Source organism: Bufo gargarizans, chromosome 2, assembly GCF_014858855.1.
Source record: "Bufo gargarizans isolate SCDJY-AF-19 chromosome 2, ASM1485885v1, whole genome shotgun sequence".
Taxonomy (NCBI): Eukaryota; Metazoa; Chordata; class Amphibia; order Anura; family Bufonidae; genus Bufo; species Bufo gargarizans.
Window position 1 is genome coordinate 60251725 of NC_058081.1, and position 15619 is coordinate 60267343.

Consider the following 15619-nt stretch of genomic DNA (forward strand, 5'->3'; position numbering starts at 1 on the left):
AACGGATCCGATCATATTAATGCAGACGGAGGCTCCGTTCAGTACGGATCCGTCTGCATTAATAACTTAGAAAAATTTCTAAGGCTCCTTTCACACTAGCGTTCGCTGGTCCGCTCGTGAGCTCCGTTTGAAGGAGCTCACGAGCGGACCCGAACGCAGCCGTCCAGCCCTGATGCAGTCTGAATGGAGCGGATCCGCTCAGACTGCATCAGTCTGGCGGCGTTCAGCCTCCGCTCCGCTCGCCTCCGCACGGACAGGCGGACAGCTGAACGCTGCTTGCAGCGTTCGGGTGTCCGCCTGGCCGTGCGGAGGCGTGCGGATCCGTCCAGACTTACAATGTAAGTCAATGGGGACGGATCCGTTTGAAGATGCCACAATATGGCTCAATCTTCAAGCGGATCCGTCCCCCATTGACTTTACATTGAAAGTCTGGACGGATCCGTCCCAGGCTATTTTCACACTTAGCTTTTTTTAGCTAATATAATGCAGACGGATCCGTTCTGAACGGAGCCTCCGTCTGCATTATTACGATCGGATCCGTTCAGAATGGATCCGATCGAACGCTAGTGTGAAAGTAGCCTAAGTGCGCAAGATGCCTGAGCGGATCCGTTCAGACTTTCAATGTAAAGTCAATGGGGGACGGATCCGCTTGAAGATTGAGCCATATGGTGTCATCTTCAAGCGGATCCGTTCCCATTGACTTACATTGTAAGTCTGAACGGATCCGCTCGCCTCCGCACGGCCAGGCGGACAGCTGAACGCTGCTTGCAGCGTTCAGCTGTCCGCCTGGCCATGCGGAGGCGAGCGGAGCGGAGGCTGAACGCCGCCAGACTGATGCAGTCTGAGCGGATCCGCTCCATTCAGACTGCATCAGGGCTGGACGGAGGCGTTCGGGTCCGCTCGTGAGCTCCTTCAAACGGAGCTCACGAGCGGACCGACGAACGCTAGTGTGAAAGTAGCCTAAAAAAAAACGGATGCAACGAAGACTTCACCAGTATTTTTAGCAGATCCACATTTTGCGGACCGCAAAATACAGACGGTTGTGTGAATGCACCCTTAGGCCCTGCAAAAAATCAGAACGTGTCCTATTCTTGTCCGTTATGCGCAAAGACCACAAAAACACCAACGGACGTGTGCACGAGCCCTAATTGTGAACTGTTCTACCCGCTAAGGACTCATGCACATGGCCATTGACGGTTTTTTGGCCCGGAAATTGCCATTACGCAAAACACGGATACCAGCTGTGCGCGTTCCATATTTTGTGGAATGGAACACCCTGCCCTCTATGGAACTGTCCTATCCTTGTCCACAAAATAGAAAAGAATAGGACATGTTCTATTTTTTGGCGGGGCCGCGGAACGGACATACGGATAGCACGCGGCGTGCTGCATGCATATTTTGCGGCCCCCATTGAAGTGAATGGGTCTGTATCTGATCCTCAAAAAATGCAAATCAGATGCGGACAAAAAACAGTCATGTTCATGAGCCCTACAGGTGCATTCACATGACCGTATGTATTTTGCGATCTACAAAAAATACAGATGATGTCTGTGTTGCATCCGTTTTTTTTTTGGGCAGACCCTTTGTAACAAATGCCAGACAAGGATAGGACATGGTCTATCTTTTTTTCCATGGGCTGCGGAACAGACATACGAATATGGACATCACACAGTGTTCTGTCCGCATTTTTTGCAGACCCATTGAGATGAATGGGTCTGCGTCCAATCCGCAAATAATGCGGATCAGATGCAGACCAAAAATATGGTTGTGTGAATAGGGTCCAATTCTCCAGGTTTCCCATTCAGGGGATTGGGAAAGCTGGGTGCAGGCAGTGGTCATACTGGGACAATTATTTCTAAATGCTTTAAATCTTGGCGAATATCAGCGCCTCCTCTTGCCGTCATGTTCCACCTCAGGCTCAGGAATTTTCGGGTACGACTGATCTGACTTGTCACGTTTTGGCTGTCATACTCCTAGTGATGACCCTGCTGTATTATTCATGTTTACACGCCTATGGCAACAGCGCAGGTGTCGGCCTCATGAGATAAGTGTGTATCCGGAAAGTTCTTCACCTCTGTGCTGCGTACATTATACGGTTTTATATTAATGTGAATATGTCACACAGAGAAACTATGAGCAACATCATAGGATCACGTGGGACCTATGGCATCTGCTCCTGGTACCAGCATTTGCGCAGGGGATGCTAATACAAGATCAGTATATGGGCCCCTTCCTCTCTAGGTAACCCCCCACCCCCGCACATACGGATCCGTAATATGGTGCTCATACACTGCTGGGGGTCCTTACTGCACTTCAGTGTGCTCCGATTTTATAGGGAAGCACCCAGAGGTTTTCTATTACAGATGCATATGTAAGGTGTAACCAGAAGCTCCGTGGCCCCAGTGCAAAATCTGTATCTGGGGCCCCATCTACAATGTGCCACTTCTATTACTGGTGTCTGTTAGTTGTCAGGCTTCTGGGCCCCCACAGGCATAAGAGCCTCTGCTACGTCTGTACCCTCGATAGCCACCTCCCCGGAAAGCATAGGGGAAGTTAGGCAGTAGGGAACATATGCTACTTTTGAGCTGCCCTGCGGCCCTAATGCCTGCAGGGCCCCTATGCAGCTGCACCAGTTGCAGCTATGGTATGTCTGCCCCGGAGCACTAATGTCACTTCATTAAAGCCTTGTCAGTTTGCTACACAATGGGTCAGAATTATCAAGGTGCTGCGATATGTAAGGGGCCCTTCAGGTAAATGACCTTACATCTGTCATTCAGCTTGGATGGGCCCCTTTGGGTGGCCCCTTATTCTTCAGCAGCTGGTTTGCCTAATCTCATTTCTCTCCATTACAGCTCCCCATAACAGTGACATTCACAGCTCCCCATAACAGTGAGAATCACAGCTCCCCCATAACAGTGACATTCACAGCTCCCCCAGAACAGTGACAGTCACAGCGCCCCCAGAACAGTGACAGTCACAGCTCCCCCAGAACAGTGACAGTCACAGCTCCCCATAACAGTGGCAATCGCAGCTCCCCAATAACAGTGACATTCACAGCTCCCCATAACAGTTGCAGTCACAGCGCCCCCAGAACAGTGACAGTCACAGCTCCCCATAACAGTGACAGTCACAGCGCCCCCAGAACAGTGACAGTCACAGCTCCCCCAGAACAGTGACAGTCACAGCTCCCCCAGAACAGTGACAGTCACAGCTCCCCCAGAACAGTGACAGTCACAGCTCCCCCAGAACAGTGACAGTCACAGCTCCCCATAACAGTGGCAATCGCAGCTCCCCAATAACAGTGACAGTCACAGCGCCCCCAGAACAGTGACAGTCACAGCTCCCCATAACAGTGGCAATCGCAGCTCCCCAATAACAGTGACATTCACAGCTCCCCATAACAGTGGCAGTCACAGCTCCCCCAGAACAGTGACAGTCACAGCTCCCCCAGAACAGTGACAGTCACAGCTCCCCATAACAGTGGCAATCGCAGCTCCCCAATAACAGTGACAGTCACAGCTCCCCCAGAACAGTGACAGTCACAGCGCCCCCAGAACAGTGACAGTCACAGCTCCCCATAACAGTGACAGTCACAGCTCCCCCAGAACAGTGACAGTCACAGCTCCCCCAGAACAGTGACAGTCACAGCTCCCCCAGAACAGTGACAGTCACAGCTCCCCCAGAACAGTGACAGTGACAGCTCCCCCATAACAGTGGCAATCGCAGCTCCCCAATAACAGTGACAGTCACAGCGCCCCCAGAACAGTGACAGTCACAGCTCCCCATAACAGTGACAGTGACAGCTCCCCCATAACAGTTAACTTGTAAATACCTGAATAACCTACGAAACAATAATTGTAAAGCATTTTAGAATTCTCACAAATCTCTTTACAGCTCTGTACTTTGATGCTCCTCTGTAATTCCTCCTGGAAATGTATGAATACATTGATGACTGAGCATTATCATTCTCCTGGTCAATATAGCTGCATGATTAGACATGGTGAGGCAGTGTAGGGAATGCCCCATGGACAAGAGGAATTGTAACTCCCAGTTTAAAATGTATTTCTTATATTTTTAGGAAGAATAACCCAAGATCGGCACAATAGAGAGTTGTAAGAACAGATGCTCCAGAATTCTCATTTTATAGGAAATGCAAGCATTTACTAACACATAGATGTCAGGAGAGGTGACGGGCCCCCTAATGGTGACAGTAAACTGCATGGACTGCATACATCAAACGTATCCATAGGGTGCTCTTCACCGGGACACGGGCCTAAGGAGTGTCCGGTCGTGGTCTGTTGGGCTAGCATACATTGGTATACATTTTAGGGCTCATTCACATGACTGTAGGCTGTCCGTGACCGCATTGCGGACTGCAAACGGCAGGTCTGCAATATACGGGCATCGGCCATGTGAATCCCGTATCACAGATGTGGACCCATTGACTTGAATGGATCCACAATCTACAAGATATGGAGCAGTGCGGAGGCACGGATAAGAAGCCGATGGAAGCACTATGTAGAGATTCCGTGGGCTTTTGGGCCCGTGACATGTCCTCTCTTTTGCTGTAAATTGCAGATCGTGGACTGATTTAAGTCAATGGGTCCGCTCCGCAATACGGGATTCACATGGCCGGTGCACATGCATTGCGGATGGCCATGGATGGAGGGCACAGACGGCGTACGGTCGTATGAATGGGCCCTTATTCTGCTCTTCAGTCTACTGGGCTAATCCATATGAGGAAAGAAAGCGTGTTACACATAGTGGTGGGTTCCACTGTATGTCTTCTATAGCGGGAAATCCTCCTGACGTGTACCTGTATTGGACACCGAGACCTAAGAGATGCCTAATTAATACGTAATGAGAGGGGAATCTTCATCTCCAGCACAGCCGGCTTCTGATTGACGTGGTTTACAATCTGGTTGCTACGCGCTCTTTTGTTTGTTTGCACATGTAGGACTGACAGGTAGAGGAGTGACGGTAACACCGGGACCTGCCCTTACTTTTCGTAGTGGTAGCTCTGCTTCAGAATCCGCCTTGAAGTCATAAAGAGCAATTCCCGAGAGTTGGGGGGTGTCCAGTGGTTCCTGCTGACCGGGGGATAGCACCTGTAGGGGCATGCAAACATTGATATATTAGGATGATATGGATATTCAGCTACGTGGGACAGTGAAACCTACAACCAGTGGCCCCGTAGAAACATGGGAACCCATTATGGTGCTAGGTTTTGCCATACTGAAGGACCTGTTGTCCTTCCCCCCTCTCCTTGCCCTTCCAGTGACTCTGATCAGTTCCTCGCTCCCTCACATGCTGGAGTTGGCCATACACATTAGATTAATGACCATTGAATGTTTATGGGGTCTCCCCACAGATGTTGAGGGAGAGAAGGGTCGGTCTGTTGGAGGGTCGGTCTGTTGGATTTCAACATGCATGATCTACTCATAAGCCAGCATTGTATTCAATCAGCAGATATCTCTCCCAACCCCCCTTCTATACGCATGCCTGCTCGGCCGAGTGTGCATGTGTTCTGAATAGGGAGAGGAATAAGCCACTGCTGGACAAATATTTGATCGTCGGCAAATGAGTGTTTGTTTGTTTGTTAGATGATGGGGGTGATGTTTACACATGGCAATGATCAGGCACCAGCCGATGTAAAAGGATCCTAAAGGACACTATACTGACATGATAACGGTATATCTCTGTTTAGACGAGACACTCTTCATTGTGTGTTACTGAGTTAATTAATGTTTCTAAGCTGATATGGTAAAGGTGATCGCTATGAGTTGATCAGTCATGACGAGTTGATCAGAGAACACAATCATGATGAGTTGATCAGGCATCACCAGTTGATTATGAGCAGAGTTGATCAAAGTACATGGTGATTATGAGCAGATCTATCAGTCGAGCACGGGCAATGATCATTATGAGCTGACCTGTCACGAGTTAATATTGGAACACGACCACGAGCTGATTAGTCATTTGTGTTGACCACAGGACAAAACCACAGTATATTATGAATTCGACTAGATCAGCCATTAGGAGTGGATCATGTGCAATACACATTATGAGGTGATCAGCCATGATGAGTTGATGATAGGGTACAATTATTATTCTTGATCAATTATGATAAACAGGAAATGAACGCTATGAGTTGATCAGACATTAAAAGTAGATCAAAAGCAAAAATCATTATTTAATTACAAGACATGATCATTATGAGTTGATCAGTCAGTATCGGCTGATCATGGGTAATGATCATTATGAGTTGATCAGATATTATAAGTCGAGGTGGTTGTACATGCTTAGTGTCATCATTCAACTACCTCCTGAGCTGTAATAAGGAGAGAGCTGCAGCAGAAAGGACACACCCCCTGAGATGCCAGCTTGAAATAAATCAGATCAGATCAATTGAAGCAATGTATGAGGAGATCTCTGGATCTATATGAGGTAAAGGGCTGGTTCTAGCTTTATTAGAAATAGATTGTCATATGCTATATGATGTCTGATTATCATTTTTTTTACATCAATTATGGGATAAACCTGATTAAATATAGACTTCTCAGAATATTGTATGTATATGGACAGTTTGAGACAAAAATGGATATTAATTCTACTCTGCTACATGTGTTCCTGTCTGGCCCCAGGATTCCCTTGGTGTCCGGTATGAGACATACAACCAATTAGGGGACATGTGTACATAGTTACATACCCTGACGTAGCTCTCCGGGAAAAGGCCTCGTCTTCCATCTTGTTCTCCCAGCAGCCAGTGCTCATCTATTTTCTTGAGGATGTTGACCGTGGTCCCACGCTGCAGGGAAATCTCTCTGTTAATGGAGAAATAGAACACTAAGGCCATTGCTGCACATTTTGTGAGATGCAAATATTCTAGGAATTGCTGGGCTGTTTGCCACTAGTGTAACACCCCAGAGTAGTGTTACCACTCCTGCACCTTGTTACTGTCTTTATTGGGCTAACAACACGTCATCTTATGTATTTCTGTCCGAGTCCTATACAATGTGCATTCCTAATGTCTTTATGCAACTGTTATGTTCATGTAATATGACTGGTTCACCAGCAGGTGGCAGCAAACACGGCAGAGCTGTACTTAGATAGAATGGAACTTACCATTCCATTCTAACCCCCCTCTGGAGAGAAGTGGGCTAGTCCCACTTCCTGCAGGAAGGGTGGGGAGCAGTTAGTTCCAGTTTAGTTTACCCCCTGCAAGGGGAAGGGTGTGCAGGGGCATGTCTCTGCTAGACGTGCCCACGCCAGCCAGAGCACCTTAAGCTCTGCTGGCAGAAGCCTAAAAGCCTCAGGAGCCAGGAGTAAACTTCCTTGGCTGAAGAGCAGTCCCATTACAGAGTGAAGTGCAGCATAAAGAACAAGCCAAGTTATCAAGTCAGCTTGTCAGTACAGCAGAGTGAGAGAAGGATATAGCAGAGTTGAGTTTGCCTGCCAATTTAGTGCTAAAGCCTGCTGGAACCAGACAAAGCCTGTAAACTGTTTGAAGAAATGTTTATTCAAAGTAAAGCTGCCATTGAACTTCATCTCAAGGTCTGGACTCAAGTTATTCTTTCCAATCCCTCAGTTATTACCCCTATTTATTGCTTCGGAGCCAAAGCCTGAGGACCAGCCATATCCAGGTAGGAGCACCGTAACACACAATAAGACACATTTAGGCCGCACTATACCAGTCGGCATCCCTTCACCTGGGATGCAATATAGGAGGGCCCTGGAGGGAGGTGCCCGTTCCACTAGATTAAAGGATAACTTGACACTAGTGCATTTCAGAGGCTTAGAAGACTTTTGTCCACAGTGGACCACCATCTTCGTCCTATCTTTCTTTCTTAAATGGATTATTCACTTTTAATAAAAACTCTTTCATATCTCCTCTGTAGAGATGATTAGGGGCTGTAGTCTCCAAAATTGGAGCACCACAATTAACATGGTTGTTTTAGTAAATCAATTAGATTTACAGATTGCCTGTGTGCAAATTTGGCTCACTTCTGCATTACAGGTACTCCTCCATGGCTGATATGAGCTAATTTGCATACTTTCTGCCCATGGAGCATTGCCTGAAAATAAGTCTCCATACACCTATTCAGTCTCTTCAATGAGAACCAGTAATCAACCCCTAAGGGGCATGACCAGCACACCATCCTGCCAACTTTCCTGGCAACAACACCAAGAGGCTGCCAGATTAACAATTTGCTTGGTATGTTCCACTTCTCAGCCTCCTGGCTAAGATCAAGTGTAGTGTCTGTTCTTATCAGTCTGCCTTGACTTGCTGGCTCAGGTCCTTTGGGTACCCCCTGCACTCGGCCTTTGGGCATCGTCAATTAAATTCGGCTTCAGCTCACTGCTGCTATTGGGTGTAGGGCTATTCCCCTAGGAACAAGAGTGTTCTGGTCTCTGACATCCTCTTGGCCTGTTGCTTAATAGTCTGGGTGTACGAAGTTAGACAGTGCTTACTTGAATCTCGACAACCGAAGACGACTATTGGAAGATTTTTTCCGACTGCGATCAAGGAGAAGATCTTTGCGAAGACTCGACGAGGAACTCCGACGACGAAGATCTTCGACTTTGGGGAACCCCGGCGAGGAAAAGAAGCTCGGCGAAGACCTTCCTCCAAAGAGCTCTACCCAGCAAGGAGAAGATTTACATAGCCCCGCCCACCAGTGGCAAAAGTGATATCTTGCGAAGCTTCTCCAGGGAGAGGAAGGCAAAAGGGAAGAAGCCATGGCCTCAACCTCCAAGCCTCCCACAACCAAGAAGAATGCTACAGAACAGAGAAAGGCCATGGAAGAAGCCCACCAGGATTCTTCAGCCTCCACTTCATGGGCTTCTGATCCGGCGGCACCCTTTTCCTCCGAAGCAACAGGCAGGCAAGAAGCCCAGCCCCGACTCCCCACCTCTGGAGCCATGGATGAGGCAGACGGTCGTCCTGAAGCTGAAGGAGGTAGACGGGAGAGTGCCGGACATGAGCCAGAACGTGTTTGGCAAGAAGATGGTCCTGGAACAGGGAGTCTCCAAGCCAGAAGTGGTGAGCATCAATTCCTTCATCTCAGGGATGTTCTACATTACTTTTGCCTCCGTGGCCATCTGCAAAAGGTACTGGGAGATGGTGAAAGTGGCGAAACCGGACTCCCCTTTCAAACGCTTTGTGGGCAGCTGCCCAGTCCAGAGGGAAGAGAGGAGAGTGACCGTTTCCATGCGGAACCCATACATCCCAGGCAAAGACATTGTCACCTACCTGAAGTGCTTCTGCACCGTGGTAAGGGAACCCACCCACATCTTGGACGGAAACGGCTTCTGGACCGGCAAGTGGTCTGTCATCGTCCGACTGAACAAGGATTGTACAGCCCCTGACGGCGTGCAGCACCTGCCTGAAGCATTTTCTCTGGGCAACTCTTCGGCACTTATATTCTACCTGGATATGCCACAGATCTGTAGGAAATGTGGAAAGAAGGCCGATGAGTTGAAGAACTGCAAGGAGGATCCTTGCCGAATTTGCAGAGTCACAGGCCACTAGACCAAAGACTGCCCAAAGAGGACGACATGCAACCTGTCCGGACTGTCCACCCACATATACAAGGACTGACCAGTGAGAGAACGCACCTGGGCAGCCGTAGCAGCCAGAGCTCTGGGCAGCGGGAACCTCACCCAAGCCTCAACTCCGGCAGTGGCAAAACCCAAGGTGAAGCCATCAAAGAAGGAGGGTAAGCAGACATCTGCCCCCGGCCACGCTCCCGTGTCCTCCCTTACCCAGCCAATCCTCTCCCTCCCTGTCACCACCACCACTGAGGCTATCCAAATTCAACTGCCCATCGTCACCTCAGTGGCACCTCCCTGTACCCAGAGCCCAACCTGCCCAATTGCCACAGCACTAACCGCTCCTCCAGCTGCTGCAGTCTCCTACGAGGAGGAATATCCTCTCGTCCTTATGTGTCAGGCAAAGAAAGAGGAAGGAGAGGGACAGCTCTGTTGCTGACCACTCCAAGAAGAATGGTTGTAGGGTAACTAAGCTGTATCGTTTCCGCTAGCCTGTTTCTTTCTCTTACATGATGGCAAATTTTAACCTTTTTTCCATTAATGTTAGGAGCATTAGGGATAGGTCTAGGTGTTAGACGGTGCTAGCTTTTCTTGCTTCCCAGGTTGCCGACGTGTACATGTTTCAGGAGTGTGCTTTGCCCCCCTCTAGATCTCACAACCATCTGGCCAGACAGTGGTCCCATGGCCTATCCTACTTGTCCAGTGGTGGCGACTGTAAGTCGGCTGGGGTTGCCATCCTCCTCAGGGGAAACGCTTTTACACTTGACTCCATCCAGGAGCTCATCTGCAGCAGGCTACTTGTCGTAGGCGGTTCCTGGGCGGGAGAGCCGGTTAGGCTCATCAATGTGTATGCTTCTCCTGACAAGGGTGAGTGACTGGAGCTTTTCCAGGCCCTACGACTGCAGCTCGCTACCACTAGGGCCGTAGTGATGGCCGGGGACTTCAACTGTCAGACTGAGGAGGACAGACGCAGCTCCGGCACTTCAAGCAAGTTAGACGTCACTTCCAAATTGCTTATTGAGATGGTGACCGAAGCGTCCTTGCAGGACATTGTGGGCTCCATGGGGAAAGGCTCCATTAATTATACGTGGAGCCGACCCGATGGCTAACTCCGTTCTAGGATAGACTTTGTGTTTACCTCTCGGGCAGTCAGGCGGTGTAGGCACTCTATGACCCCCTGCTTCTTCTTCGATCACAGAGCCATTCCGGTCCAGTGAGTCCTTGGTAACGGATTCCCCCGCAGCCAAGGATCCTGGAAACTGAACTGGGCTCTGTTGAATCGGGAGGACGTGCTTGCAGAGCTTAGAGAGGTCTACATAGCTTGGCAGAACGACAAATGCTTGTTTGAACGGACTAGTGACTGGTGGGAGTATGTTAAAGTCCAGTTTTGTTGTTTCTTTCAGGCCAAGCAACAGCAACAGGCGTGTGAGAAGAAGAGGGCCTTCACAGAGCTGCAGTGTGAGCTGCAATCCCTGGAAGACCTTCTCCGGTGTGGCTGGAGCATCAGAGAGGAGCTGGAGGAGACTATAAGGAGCCTGAAAAGGTACTTTGACGAGGAATCCAAGCAAATCATCTTCCACTCCAAAGTGGAGAACATGGAGAAAGGTGAGAAATGTAACTCGTTCTTTTTCAGGAAACTCCACGCCGGCTACACGCCCCTGAACGAACTTCAAGACAAGAGTGGCAACATGCGATCAGGGAAGGAGGAAGTGATGGGAGTCGTCACAAACTACTACAGCAACCTCTACTCCCTGAAGAACACCGACCCGAAGGCCGCTGATAAACTCCTGTCAGGTATCACTAACCATCTTGACCCTGCAGGTGTGGAAGCAATGGATGACCATCTGATGGTGGGGGAGGTGCTCTCTGCCGCTAGATCCTTTAGGTCCGGCAGGACCCCGGGCAGTGACGGTCTTCCAGTGGAGCTCTGTGTAGTGCTGGGGTATCTGATCTGTCCGGACCTGCTGGAACTCTATGAAGAGATGGTGGTGGAGGGTAGAATTCCCCCATCGTTGGGGAAGGAATAATCACGTTCTTGTACAAGCAGAAGGGGGAGAAATGTGACCTTAAAAACTGGCGTCCCATCTGTCTCCTGAACATGGACTACAAGATCCTCGCCACGGTGCTAGCTAACCGGCTGAAGGTTGTCATTGGTGGGGTCGTCCACCCGGACCAGACCTGCGGCATTCCTGGCCGCAAGATCGCAGACAGTCTCGCTCTCATGAGAGACACGATACAATATATCAAAGACCTCCGTGTAAATGCGGCCCTGGTCAGTCTTGATCAGGAGAAGGCCTTTGACCGAGTCTCTCATGAATTCATGGGCAAGACTTTGCGCAAGCTGGGTTTAGGCAGGAGGTTTGTTTGTTAACCTGGTGTACCTTGATATCTGCAGCACGGTGCTGGTGAATTGCTGAAAGACGGACTTTCCAGTCCTCTCTGGGGTCAGACAAGGCTGCCCTCTTTCACCTCTCCTTTTTGTTTGTGTTATAGAACTCTTCGCGGAGTCTATCCGGCAGAATGGAGAGATCAGAGGGATCACCGCACCAGGACCAGGACACTACGAAGTCAAGTGCTCGCTGTACATGGACGACGTGACCGTCTTCTGCGCTGACCGGCGTTCGGTAACTGCACTCGTCCAGACCTGCGAGCAGTTCGGACAAGCTTTAGGGGCCAAAGTCAACTGCGGGAAGTCGGAAGTCATGCTCTTCAGGGACTGGCAACTGGCTTCTTCTGCCCCCTTCCCATTTACAATCAAATTGAATTTCATCAAGATCCTGGGAGTCTGGTTTGTGAAGTAAGGCACAGCTCCCAAGTCTTAGGAAGAAGACCGTTTCTAGGGCCATCACCAGGACAGTGTTTCGCTTTGTTTGGGGATCCAAGATGGACAGAGTGAATGAAGCGAGCCATCATGTGCAAAGAGCCCCGCAAGGGCGTAAAGGGCATTCCGGACCTGCCTACTTTACTGCGGATCGCCTTTGTTTGTGACAGTGTTCGCCGGACTTTGAGAACAGGCAATGGCTCTGCGGGCAAAGCTATGTCTCGCTTCTTCCTCCTGCCCCTCTGGAGTGGTCTGGGCTGGGACAAATGGGACAGCTCCATCCCTTACAACTGGCATGCTCCCTGGTACTACGGAGATGTAGTTTTGGGAGTGCCCCTTTGCACAGGACCTGTTGGATGCCCTGGAACATAAACTCAAAGACTCTGTGCCCAGGAACAGCCTGCAACACACTTCGGTGCTGTATGGACTATTTCGTGGGATTCATACTGTTGAGGCCATCCAGGAGGCCTGGCACCTTATGAACGGTTTTAAAGATGCTATATGGCTTGCCAGAAACCGGCTTACTGTCAGGAGGAAGAACATGTCCATCCTGGACTGCCGCAGACTTATCCACAGCCTGTTGCGGGACTACAACATCTTGGACGTCGACAACGAAGAAGAGGACTAAATCTCTCTCCTTCCCCCTCTCCCCGTTTGTCTCTGTCTTCTTAATAAAGCTTCGGGCATGTGATCTCCCCTCCCTCCCCCCTCCTCCCTCCTCCCTATACCCCTCCCCTCATCACTGTCTAAATCAGGCATGTCCAAACTGCGGCCCTCCAGCTGTTGCAAAACTACAACTCCCAGCATGCCCTAATAGCTGTAAGCTATCCAGGCATGCTGGGAGTTGTAGTTTTGCAACAGCTGGTGGGCCGCAGTTTGGACATGCCTGGTCTAAATGCTTTGTTGGAAGGTTTTGTGATTGCATAGGTATGCTAGCGTAGCATGCATTGCGATGTTTAGTGTAGGTTAGCCTGTGCTTTACATAACAATACCATGCTTGCAAAGACGATTGTATTTATTAAGTGCTGCCTCGTAGCCTGCACTGCGTCGCAGTACTAAGTATGTATGTTTGATTGTAATAAAGGGGTCTTCAATAAAATTTGATTGGTATGTTCTGCACCACTCTGCAAAACCCCTTGGGCTCTCCCTCCGGGGAGAGTCCAGACCTAGTTGTTGAAGCTCCGTCCCGACACCTTGGGTGGCAGCCTAGGTGAAAGCTGGAGCACAGACTTGGCGTACCCTCGGCTGAGGGTTGCCTGAGCGTACTCCCGACTTCGGCTGGGGGTTGCCTATTTTGTCTCAGTCCCTTGCAGGAACCTTCTGGCCCGAAGGGACTGGGAAAGGTTTATAGGGGGGCCCTTCTCTTATGGAGAGGGCCTGTGATGGACCGTAACCTTGTGCACGTTTTTGTGTGGCACGCTGCACGATTTTGTTGCACGGGTGTAGAAAGCATGCTCCTCGGGCTTTTAAAGTTTTTTTTATAACATTTGCTTGCCTATATTCAACTAACAGTGAATGAAATAAATGACTTGAACAAATGACATGAGTGATATTTAACCCTAGCAGTAGTCCGCTCGGGCACTGCTTAGTATGAAGTCAGCAGAGCACTGGTGAATTTTAATGTACTATGCTCCTCAGCATTTGGTGACCCCGCTCTGTAACTTAACGTGGTCTCCACTTTGTAGTTGAGTTGCTGTAGTTCCTTCCACTTTACAATAATACCACTCGCAGCTGATGGTGGAAGATCTAGGACGGAAGACATTTCATGAAGTGATTGTGACAGTGGTGACATCCTAGTACAGGACCATGCTGGAATTCAGTGAGTGCTTTCCAACAAGTCATTCTATCACAAATATTTGGAGACTGCATGGTGTGGGGCTGGATTTTATACACCTGTGGTAATAGCAGACTGCATGGCTAGGGACTGGATTTTATACATCTGTGGTAATGGCAGACTGCATGGCTAGGGGCTAGATTTTATACACCTGTGGTTATGGCAGACTTCATAGCTACGGGCTGAATTTTATACACCTGTGGTAATGTCATACAGCATGGCTAGGGGATGGATTTTATACACATGTGGTAATGTCAGACTGCATGGCTAAGGGCTGGATTTTATACACCTGTGGTAATGGAAGACTGCATTGTTAGAGGCTGGATTTTATACACCTGTGGTAATGTAACACTGTATAGCTATGGGCTGGATTTTATACACCTGTGGTAATGTCAGACTGCATGGATAGGGGCTGGATTTCATACACCTGTGGTAATGTCCCACTGTATAGCTAAGGGCTGGATTTTATACACCTGTGGTAATGTCACACTGTATAGCTAGGGGCTGGATTTTATATTCCTGTGGTAATGTCAGACTGCATGGCTAGGGGATGGATTTTATACACCTGTGGTAATGTCAGACTGCATGGCTAAGGGCTGGATTGTATACACATGTGGTAATAGCAGACTGCATGGCTAGGGACTGGATTTTTTCACCTGTGGTAATGTCAGACTGCATGGCTAAGGGCTGGATTGTATACACATGTGGTAATAGCAGACTGCATGGCTAGGGACTGGATTTTTTCACCTGTGGTAATGTCAGACTGCATGGCTAAGGGCTGGATTGTATACACATGTGGTAATAGCAGACTGCATGGCTAGGGACTGGATTTTATACACCTGTGGTAATGGCAGACTGCATGGCTAGGGGCTGGATTTTATATACCTGTGGTAATGGAACTGAATGAAACACCTGAATTTAATGATCAAGAAGATACTCTTCTCCATATAGTGTATATTTCATATAACTTCAAGTAATGTAAATGAATAAGGTTCTACTCACTTACTTTTCCGACTCTGCCACAAAGTCAAACTTTACAACAGCTTTTGAAACTGGTGAGAGATCCTGAAAATTAGAGTACAATGGAGACAAGATTATAAAGAAAACCCCCAAAAACATTGAAACCATGCACAGTAGTAGCCACTGAAGGGTAAGTTCACACTCGGAAATGTTTGACACTGAAAATCAGTTCCATACATCTGAATGGGGTTGTTACTACGGTAGGTGCTTTTATTTCAGAAAGCCCCATTTAACTGAGTTGGAAAGTCACAGAAATTTCTGCAACAGATCTGCCTTGTGTGAATTCACACAAATAATATATTTTGAAAGTCTGAGGGGGTGATTTATTAAGACCAGAGTTTTAAACGCCGGTCTTAATAAACCTTGCGTTGGCGGTGGTGCCGGCCTCTACA

At 48.9% G+C, this 15619-nt stretch overlaps 1 protein-coding gene across 4 annotated transcripts in view; it reads right to left on the minus strand.

Annotated features, from left to right (window-relative positions):
* The window catches only part of SORBS3 (sorbin and SH3 domain containing 3), a 56253-nt gene that overhangs the window by 15005 nt on the left and 25629 nt on the right, over nucleotides 1–15619 (minus strand). For all 4 annotated transcript variants that reach the window (XM_044279016.1, XM_044279018.1, XM_044279017.1 and 1 more), the window contains exons 9-11: nucleotides 15214–15272; nucleotides 6710–6824; nucleotides 5004–5108 (exon numbers count right to left, since the gene is read on the minus strand). In XM_044279016.1, coding sequence (XP_044134951.1) covers nucleotides 5004–5108; nucleotides 6710–6824; nucleotides 15214–15272 — 279 coding nt within the window. The remainder of the gene's footprint in view (nucleotides 1–5003; nucleotides 5109–6709; nucleotides 6825–15213; nucleotides 15273–15619) is intronic.